Below are 11087 nucleotides of genomic sequence, written 5' to 3'. Positions count from 1 at the left end.
ATAATACTCCAGGATTGACTATGATGAAACTTATGCACCCGTTATGGATGTGATTACTTTTCACTACCTTATCAATTTGGTAGTTTTCGAAAAATTGAGCATGTAGCTGATGAACGTAGTAACTGCGTATCTCTATGGGGATCTTGATATGGAAATCTATATGAAAGTTCCTGAAGGACTTACATTAACTGGTTCAAATATTTCCAAACCCCGGAACACGCTCTCAATTCAGCTGAGGCGTTCACTCTACGATTTGAAGCAATCTGGAAGAATGTGGTATAACTGTTTGAGTGAGTATCTGACTAGTTAGGGATATGGAACAAAAAACTATGCCTTTGTGTGTTCATAAGAAGTCACATTCCAGATTTACAGTTGTTGCAATATATGTCGATGACATGAACCTTATCAGACTCCTGAAGAGCTTGCGAGAACTACTGCACACCTGAAGTTGGAATTTTAGATGAAAGATCTAGGTAAGCCTCGATACTGTCTTGATCTTGAGATAGAGCATTGTTCGGATGGAATCCTAGTACATCAATCAAACTACACCTAGAAGGTGTTACGCCGCTTTAATGAGGATAAAGCGAAGCTTTCGAGTACTCCTATGGTCGTTTGATCGCTAGATGCAAAACAAGATCCCTTCTGTCCAGAGGAGGATGATGAATAAATTTTGGAGCCTAAAGTTCCTTATCTAATTGTGATAGGCGCTTTATTGTACTTAGCTCAATACACTAGACCCGACATCTCCTTTGCTGTTAATCTTTTGGCAAGATACAGTAATGCACCTACACGTAGACACTGAACTAGCGATAAAGACATCTTCCGTTACATTAAGGGTACTATGGATTTGCGCTTGTTCTATCCTTATGGATCCTGGAGTGATGCTGCACTCTCTGCTTCTCGAGTTGATTCTCACCTTGTTGGTTATGCCGACACAGGATACTTATCTGATCCGTACAAGGCGCGTTCTCAAACAGGTTATGTCTTTACCGTTGAAGGCACCGCAATCTCTTGGAGGTCAACTAAACAAACCTTAGTTACCACTTCGTCTAACCATGTTGAAATTCTCGCCTTACATAAAGCAACTCAAGAATGTTTTTGGTTGAGAGCAGTTGTGGGCCATATTCGAAGCTCCTGCTATCTTTATCCCTCCGTTGATGTCCCAAGGACGATCTTTGAAGACAATGCAACATGCATCGAACAGCTCAAGAAGGGTTACATCAAAGGAGACCACACCAAGCACATTGCGCCGAAGTTCTTCTTTTCACATCAACAACAAGAGCATAAGAAGATTGAAGTCACGCAAATCCATTCACAAGACAATCTGGCCGACCTTTTCACCAAATCACTGCCGAAGACGATGTTTCAGAAGCTTGTTCATGGAATTGGTATGCGTAAACTTTCTGAGTTGTAACTTTGCTATTTCTCTTTGGAACTGTATCAAACTCAGAGGAAGTATCCTGAAGATACTTGCTTGATCTTAATGTACTATTTTTCCTTACGATTAGGAACATTTTTCCCACTGGGTTTTTGCTACCTAACTAGGTTCTAACGAGGCACCCACCTTGGGTTGGTCATATCCCTGATGACGTTTTGTAGACGTTTCTTTTGACTTTGCATTTGTCACGCATTTTTCCTTAGACTATGGATTTTGTCCCTACTCGGGTTTCTGCCATAGTCCTAGGGGTTTTTTAGTGAGACTCATTTACTTATGCAAGTTCCTACCTTATTGAGAAAAAAACGTTGTTCCTTAGAATCAGTGTCGACGAGTCGACTTTCTCAACTTCTGCATGATGCTGAATCTACCTTGAGTATTTACACACTCAAGGGAGAGTGTTGTAAACATTCCTAGTTTAAGTGTGATTGGGTAAATCCTAGATTAAATTTTATTCTAGTTATCCTTTCCTATTACAACTTGTATTACTTGGGGAAGAAGGAATATCTTCTCTCCTTTTACTACTATAAATAAAGGCACAATGTAGGAGGGATAACAACACACATTCCCTTACAATTCTACAAACACATCTCTCTCAATCTCTCTCCCTCAACCGCCGGCCCCCCTTTAACCTTGTCAGATAAAATAGACCACAACAGGTAGGTCTCCCAAATTTAAATTATTCATAAGAAATGACTCAAATGAGTCATATATTAGACAGTTTGTTTGCTTAAAAATAAAACAAAATAAAAACAAAATAAAAAAAAGATGTATGCATTGTATTTTAGTTAATTAAGAGCGTTCACTTTTTTTATTAGAATTTTTGAGTTGGATTCCTCAAATATCGTTTGTGCTATTAAGATGTAGTTTGTATGGGAGCTCTTGGTCTTGAGCAACAAGGCCAAGAAAAGGAATTAAATAACGCAGAGCTCAAGATTGAATATTGTTTTCTCATACAGATGGTAGGAGGACTAATGAGTCACCAACGGTCAAATTTCAGCAATATGCTTCTTGACGAGGTATGGGCTTTAAAAGAATTTTTAATTTCGAAATTCTCAATCGCAGGACTCGAAATATCTTATGGCTTTTCAGCCAAAATAATATTTGAGATTGGCTAATTCTTTATTTTGGTCATTGACAATGAAAATGGATAGAACGTTCCCTAAGTTTGTTCACTGTAAATCATTTTAGTTATTTCGTAAAAAAATTATCAATATCCTCATTAAATTGTCAAGTGAACGACCATGTGACTAGCTTTCTAAGGATATTTTGGTCAAACAAACCCTTTCACTTAACGAGGATTTTGAGAGATTTTTCACAGAATGATCAAAATAATTTATTGGCCCATGCCTAATAAAACAAGATACGTTTGTTTTTCGAGAAACATGCTTTATACTAAAAGTAAATTTGTTTATTAATACCATGTCTAAATGAATCAAAGGTGATCAAACTAATTCCCGTAAACTTCAAATGCAGAATGATTCGAATTGAATTATGAAAGAAGACAAGTGAGGCATTTTATGTTTTGAGCAAGGCAATTCATTATTTGCAGCAAGCACAAATATAAACTGCTTCAAACCTCTGAGCTTCAAGTGGAAGCTCTAGGGAAAAAGCAACACATGAACTCCCTAACAGTATATATGCTGATGTCTAACGGGAGAAAAAAAAACATATGACGATTACAAGCACATCTATCATTTCATTTCTTGACAGAGAACTAAAAACTACTCATTTCCAAAGTCTACACTTCCATTCTTGGAGCCAGTACTGGTGGGGACGAGTTCTCACTTCCACGTAAACTTTGAGATGGATCTATCGTTATAACATGATGTGCCCCATCGATGCCTGATACTGGATTTACCGCTCCCTGCGAAGGTAATTCTTGCGTCTCTGGGGTCACTCTAGGCTTAGCATTCTTAAAGTGTGCCAGGGATGCTAGTTTATGAGCAGCACCAGCAATTTCTTCTGTACATTTGACAACTTCAAATAGTAGAGAAGCTACTGCTCCTGCTTGTATTATCTCTAGGTAATTGCAGTGTTTAGACAAGCTGGATCTGATTACCGCTTTGAGGTTTTCAGCAGCAGCTTTTGAGTTCGTAATGTGAGGTTCTGCTGCTGATGATTTAGTCATTTTTCGGACTTCAGATGCTAGTTCCTTCAATGCTTTCCCACATTCTGAGCTAATAACTGTGCATTCCCCTTGAATTATACTTCGAACTTCTGGTGGTGACTGTAAGATTACCAAAACGCAAGTTATAATAGACCTACTAAATTGGTATTGAAATGCATATATAACATTTAGACATAAATTGGTGAAAGGGTTTCATAATCATACTTGGATCTCAGAGGTAAGGTAGTGGTTGAGAGATTCAATTTTGAAAGCGCACTGGCGAGTCACGCTCCCAACTTTCAAGTACTCATTCCATGGATGACAAAATCTGAACTTGCCGTGGCAGGGTTCCCATTTTGCCAAATTGGCCTGGACAACAAAAGTTAAATAATTCAAAGTGGAATTCAAGGATAAAAGTCTTGGTGAGAAAGTTACAGAGGATGAGAAAGGTATATAATTCTCACCATGATTTCTTCCTTGCTACTTGAAGTCAGAACACTTTTATATCCCTGAAGAGATGATGACTTGTTTATAGGCTGTCCATCCTCAGATATTTTAAAGTATCCGTCTTCAAATCCTGCAAATAATTTGTCTTAACTGGCTAAGTTTTGACGGTTCCTGATAGTAATAACAAAAAGAAAAATCAAACAACGTAAGAGAGAGGCAAATACTAATCTAACTGTGCCCGTGTCTCATAAATGTCTTTTCCTTGTACTAGGATGCACAAGATTTTCCTATAAAAAGGGGAAAAATATATATTCTGCTAAGGTTATTTAGGGTTAGATTCCTTAATTCTGTTACTTTAGTAGGGTTCCAAGTGCAAATGATATTTTTTCTGCAGTTGAATCACCTATCATAACATTTGCAGGCATTGATGAATGTTATATCTAACTTAGAAAATTTATCTTCATATAGGCAGCATAAAACCACTGTTATATTTTAGTATATGTACCTTCTAAGAAATTCCCAAGCTTTTCGATGTTGGTAGCAATGTGATTGTGAAGATCCACCCCAATCCATACCGGACATATGAAAGTGCATACAAATACAGCAGCACAGCTTCCAATGACGATTGTCGATAGCCTCTCGAATCCCATTCGTACAACCTCTTCATCCCGATCACCAGACACCAAAATCAAGCAGAATGTCAATATAAATACCATCATCCCATAATCATACCTCGCCTTAATTTGGGGAATGAATCTCAGGAATGTTACTATTCCAGCTGCAAAGAAATTATAAGATGATATAATTAGTTGATTTATATCATAAATACACATAGTTAGTACAATAATCAATTTTCTAATTACTCTTGTTTCTAATAGTATTATATTATACCTATTATAAAAACAAAGAGAGCAATTAGTATAGGCTCCCCAGTCTCTCCAGAAAGAGTTGCTAAGCGATGAGCCCCAATGCCAAGAGCACCAGCTGTTAAAGTTGCCAACATTCTATTCAAACCTTTTCCCAGTGTTGCTCCTGAAATTGTTTCATAGCATAATTATCAAATATTAGAAATTACAATCTAATCTATTCGTTAAGACTTAAATTATGAGAGCTTACAGAAGTTGCTTACCAACAGAAAATTCAAACACAACCACAACGGTTAAAATAGACCACATTGTATCAAGGCCAAAGCCGTCATAGAGTGGTTTAAAGTAGTAGAAGAGTGACACAAAAGTTAGAGCTAGTCCCACTTTAAAACAATGAATCATCCTTCTTGGATCATCTTTGCCTAAATTCTTTAGCCTCAAGGCAAATCCAACTATTTTACCCCATTGTCTTTTGGGAAAGGCTAGGGATCCTGCAGCGTTTTCATGGTTTGAAGATACCATATTATTGCTATCAAGGAACAAAATATTGGGAGCTGCAGGAAAAAGAAGACAGTCAGGGAGCAAAATAGTTAGACAGGTGAGGATTCCTTGTGGAGTGAATTCTGACAAAGCGAAGAAGTTTATTTATAAGTGAACCCTGTTGGATCGTAACGTCAACTGTGCTTATCAAATCATATTATAATGCAGCTATTCTGGGTTAAGCCAATTAGTTAAATTAGGGTGCTCAGTCGTTTGCATCTGAGTTCAAACTATTTCACATTGATTAGAATAATTTAAAATATCGCTTGTATATAAAAAGAGAGAGGTGCTACTTAATACTATAGTTTAGTGATATTCCTCTTCACTTGTAAATGAAAGGTCTTAGATTCGATTTTTGCCAAAGGCGAATTTGAACCACGATATTATGGTTGACTCATTGTGAGGCTTAGCACACTCTCTCATCCTCTTAGGGTAGATAATATCATTTTTTAAGGGTGGAGAGAGAGAGAGAGAGAGAGAGAGAGAGAGAGAGAGAGAGAGAGAGAGAGAGAGAGAGAGAGAGAGAGAGAGAGAGAGAGAGAGAGAGCGCCCCTAATTGTGAGGGTGTAGCTAGGTAAAGGGTGGGGTAGTATACGTCCTCGATTCGATGCACCTCCTTGTATTATTATTATTTTTTAAATAAAAAATAAAAGTGGGAAAGATTTGATTTTTGAACTCCTTTTTATCTATATATTAATTTTTAATATTTAGAATTGAAAGCTTAATTAAGTTGGCTACAACACCATTTATCTACACTCAAGTTCAAACCCTTTTCTCTAATTAAGAATTTAATATAAAATCAACTTTTCTATATAAAGAATATAAAATTTTCTATATAAAAAATTAACAGTGATACAAAAGGAAAAGATGAATGTACGAAAATCGTTTCTCAAAATAAATGGAGATCACCTGTGTTTTCTTCTAAATGTAATTATGTATAAATGTTTCTACTTTGTCTTATGAAGCAAATTTTGGAGCATTACAATTGCAATTCACATTAGTATAGTTACTATTCTAAAAATTCCCACATAGGCCCTGTCTTGGTGCTAAGTAGCTGGCTACCGTCCTAATTAAATCCTATGTGTTTGAAAATTAAGAAATGACACCTAGACCTACCTAGGAGCCAGCCTAATCTGTCTAACATGCCTAGGTCACCACTCTCACTTATACATAAAATAGATAACTTTCATTTTGCATTTTTTTTCCAATAAATTGTAAGAGACTTGTTGAATACTTGGATGAACATTTTTTATATGTTTGTTCCCCATATTTCAATATATTCTAATAATTTATAATCTATATGTCATTCTATTTTGCAATTTGTATCTGTTTAGGCCCAAAATATTGGTTTGGGCCGAGATTTATTCTCGGCCCAGAAGGCCTTACGAAAAGGTTACCATGGATCGTTTAGTTCATGGGCTTCCTAACCTAGGTCGGTCTAGTTATGTTGCGAGACGAGTAACTGAATCCTGGCGCAATAAGGAGTCTCGGCAAGATATGGATATTGATAACCCGGAAGTGAATCCGGCTTGATAAAGGACTGGGTTCAAAGTCATAGTGAAAGTAGGACTGGTCGAGATGGTGTTTGATTAGAAGAAGAAATCCTAACCTGAGTAGGGTTTTAATTCGATCTAGAAAGTACCTGATGCTATAAATTGAGGAGCCTGTGCATCGTTTAAAGCCCATTCAATTCAACACACAATTGCCCTGCGTAAATTTTCTCAACAACCTTGAGACTTTTTCCTTTTCTTTTTTCGCTGACACACCTTCAGTTTGGATAAACAGCACTGTGAAGGCAACCGATGATATCTTCGGTCGGCATAGATAGCACTGTCACTGTAGAACCAGCTGGTCTCGTAGCATCTTCAGTCGGCATAGATAGCACTGCGTCGAGGGTGACTGGTTATCTATCCAAGTCTCGATCGAAAAGGATTCCCGAATCCTTATTGGTCGAGGTCATCTTGTTAGCCTTCTCGGCGAAGTGAGGTGTTTCAGTTTATTAGGCTTGGCACATTGCATGCCGAGTTAGTTTATGATTGGATACTCTCAAGTGGGATTTAGATTTCGGCATTCCGACGGCCGAACCATGTTTATTGTTTAGACATATATCCGCTTTGAGTATTTGTGCCTTTACACTTTGGTGTCGATTCGGCGTGAGTTTACTCTGACAAATACCATCACTGTGACCGAATCCGACGACGATGATTTGTTAACTTCGTAAGAATAGTAGCCTTGTCTTCAGGTTCGAGAACCTAAGAGGCCGAGATGTGTTCCTTCCTCGGTCGCAATCGTAAGATGCAGAAGTCGGCCACGCACTCAACCCAACATCAGCATATTTTTACTCATCGGTCGAGCTCGGCCGACGAGTTGGCACGCCCTGCATTCAACCGAAGGATGTAGTTAGCTCATAGATTACTCAGCCTGCGAGCCAAGTAGGCTTGGTAGTTTTTAGGGTTAACATTTTGGCACGCCCAATGGGACCCAGTGCTAAACTACGAAGTTTATCCCAATTGAAACGCGATCGGTTAAAAAGAAAACAGATATGGGGAAATCAACAACCGATTTGCCAATTTAGAACATAGGACAAAGTGTATCACAGGCACAAAATTCCCTTAGTGCCGTGACACCTGAGTCCACAAGCGCGACTCGCCGAGAAAAGGAAGTTGGTCTCGGTGGTCAACTTTGCAGTCTAGAAATCCCTAACAAAAACACATGCGTTCTCAATGAAGGGATAGTGGAGGACTGTGATGAGAATGGTGGTGAAGGCTCTCATCCACCAACAAGATTGTTTCTTCGAAGACGACTTGACGAACAGTATAGGGCGGTTGAACAGACGTTTAGTTGAGGAATCGATAAACTGTATGACGTGATACGCAGTAATAGTGAGGTACAAAACAAATTGCTTGAAATACTGGTGAGCAAGGTCTGCGACAATAGGTCATTCGATCTTTCCCGGCAATTACCACCAAGGAATAATCTGTTACCAATAGTACAAGCCGAGCAAATTCCTACTTGACTCAAGCCAATTGACTTAGAAAAAAAAGGAGGATCGAGTAGCAGGACAGATGGACCCGACCAGAGAGTGGAAGTAACTTCCGTCGATATAACCGTGGTCCAGCGGATGATTAATTCGCCATGAAAAAAGGGCTGAAGTTCCCTAAATTCATCCATCCATATCCAGCTTACGTGGAACGGTTTGAATATCCTAAAGGTTTCAAAATTCCAGATTTTAGTCTTTTCGCTAGAGAATCGTCTTTATCCTCGTTAGAACATGTGGCTCGCTTCACCGCGCAATGCGGAGATGTCAACAGTGATTTTCACAAGCTGTGGCTGTTTAACTTTTCATTGACAGGTTCAGCATTTGCTTGGTATATCAACCTTCCACCTAATTCCATCCAAAGCTGGGAGGCATTGGTCGAGAGATTTCACGAGTAATTTTCTCGGCCAAGGATGGAAATGTCAGTTTCTTCGTTGGCAAGGATGGCTCAAGCATCTGATGAGTCACCAATGGATTATCTTACCAGATTTAAATCGGCCAGGAATTGGTGCCGAGTATCTTTCCTTGAAGTCGAGTTTGTTAGACTTGCTTTGAACGGACTCGATGTAGAATACAAAAAGAAATTTTTGGGGGCAAACTTTCGAGATATGTATGAATTAGCCCAGCATGTCGAGCAATATGACTATTTACTCCGAGAAGAGAAGATGTTGAAACCCCCATCTCGAGGGACGATTTACGAAAACCCTACGATCAATTACGCGTCGACCGAAGATGAAGAATCTTAGTACGTCAGCGTGGACGTGGCCGAGATAGTAATAGATAAACCATATGTGTGCAAGGCATTGACTCAAATTAATTCCAAGGAGGTCAAAACCCGCTCGGCCACTGAAGAAATAGCAAAAACATCAAAATTTTATACCTTTGATATCACAAAGGCCGAAGCAATTTTTTATCAATTGCTATCAACGAAGATCATTAAACTTTGGCCAGGGCATAATATTCCCAAGGCTGAAGAACTTAAAGGAAGGACATATTGCAAATACCATAACTCGATAAAGCATGCAACAAACAATTGTGTCATATTTCGTGATGATATCCAAAGCTGGATTGACAAAGGCAATTTAAAGTTTCCTGAAAAACACATGACGGTTGATACAGATCCATTCCCTTCAGTGACAATTGGCATGGTAGACGCCCGTTTGCCTAAGAGTAAAGGAAAAGAGAAGGTCAAATTTGCCCAACACAACACATCTGAAAGCAAAGCTCCCAACCTCGACTCAAGATTGACCTATTTTCCAATGCGCCACCTACCGAGCTCTCAGGACCGGCCATAGTTGAACCAATGTCAAACTACAACGACGAAGAAAATGGCGGGCCAATAATACCACATATCCTAAAGAAAGGTCCCAACCTCGACTCAAGATCGACTTGTTTTCTAATGCACCACCCACCAAACTTTCAGGACCTGCCATAGTCGAGTCCATGTCAGACTCTAATGAAGATGGAAATGGCAGGTCAATAGTTCTGTGTAGCAATTGTAAGGCACGCGTTGTATTAACTGAGCCCAAGAGGAAACTACCTCCGAAGCAGATGCCGACATCACAACACCAATCGACGATTACAACGAAACCTTCAAAGGAACTTAGTGAAGGCCAGTGCCAGAAAGTATTCGATAGGCTTGGCCCAAGGAAACAAACAGATTGTCTTGTATCGGTCAGATGGCGTCTTGATTTTGACGCCCATTTTACAACGAGGACTATTATTCCTGCAATTCCAGTAGTTCGAGCTCATCAGCAAATCAAAAAACCTTCAGGCCACCTTAACCACGTGACTAACGTTGGTACATCTACAATTCTCCCACCGGCATGTATACCGCACTCTCTAAATCTCAGAAACGTTGACATCAACATATAGATTGTTTGGCTCGACGGTAAGCGGCCCAGCCTATTTCAACCACTAAATGGCAGCCGAAAGAGACGGCAAGAAGTGGAGATGATCGGCCAACCCCAACAATCATGGCTGAATTACAAGGGCAGAAAGAAACCAATCGGGACTTCGAAACTACCATTGAAGCAACCGAGAAACGCATCAAACTTCTTCTTCGGCCCAGGGAAATGAAAGCTCGTCTCGAGCAATTTAAGAAAGAGGCCGAAAGCCAACTGCCCCTATGACCTTTAAGAGAACCACTAATCAGAGTGTAGAGGAATCTGCACCCCCCATTCCTCGGCGAATCATTAGAATATATGAAAGAATTTCACAAGAAATATTCCACCAACAACTTGTATGGGTTACCTAAGGCCTGCCAAGAAGCTCTTGACCTGGCATTAACTTGTCCCGATGCTCAGCAGATCATCCAAAAAACACTGATCCAGCAATAAAAGCCAGATTCCAGCACATTCGAGAGGCTAGGGTTCTTAGGTTCAAGGTTGACCCATATACGGATATTAACACAGTTGAACTCCCATTTTCTCTTGAAGACCTTCAACACCTTCAATATCACTTCGAAGTTTTTTCGGCCGTCTTCTTGTTTAATTTAATGGCCGATGAGACAGAGCGGGTGGCACGTCTGGACGTTTACCTGGACACCAGGAATACCCGGATCGCCTATGAAGAACGAGCTTGCAAAATACGACAGGAGCAGAGTCAGACACCAGATGCATGCAAGCCCGAGGACGACAGTCAACAGGATAC

At 39.6% G+C, this 11087-nt stretch overlaps 1 protein-coding gene across 1 annotated transcript; it reads right to left on the bottom strand.

The window, feature by feature from the left end:
- Positions 1 to 2971: 2971 nt before the first annotated feature.
- On the bottom strand, positions 2972 to 5461 carry LOC126588647 (aluminum-activated malate transporter 2-like). Its single transcript, XM_050253747.1, has 6 exons — positions 5122 to 5461; positions 4884 to 5024; positions 4498 to 4770; positions 4010 to 4122; positions 3771 to 3914; positions 2972 to 3665 (listed from the first exon to the last, which is right to left on the bottom strand). The coding sequence occupies exons 1-6, from the start codon at positions 5378 to 5380 to the stop codon at positions 3177 to 3179; spliced, it is 1419 nt and encodes a 472-aa protein (XP_050109704.1). The 5' UTR covers positions 5381 to 5461; the 3' UTR covers positions 2972 to 3176.
- Between the last annotated feature and the right edge of the window lie 5626 nt (positions 5462 to 11087).

Source organism: Malus sylvestris, chromosome 11 (assembly GCF_916048215.2).
Source record: "Malus sylvestris chromosome 11, drMalSylv7.2, whole genome shotgun sequence".
Classification (NCBI taxonomy): domain Eukaryota; kingdom Viridiplantae; phylum Streptophyta; class Magnoliopsida; order Rosales; family Rosaceae; genus Malus; species Malus sylvestris.
The sequence above is the reverse complement of the archived record's forward strand: the minus strand, read 5'-3'. Positions and strand labels throughout refer to the sequence as shown.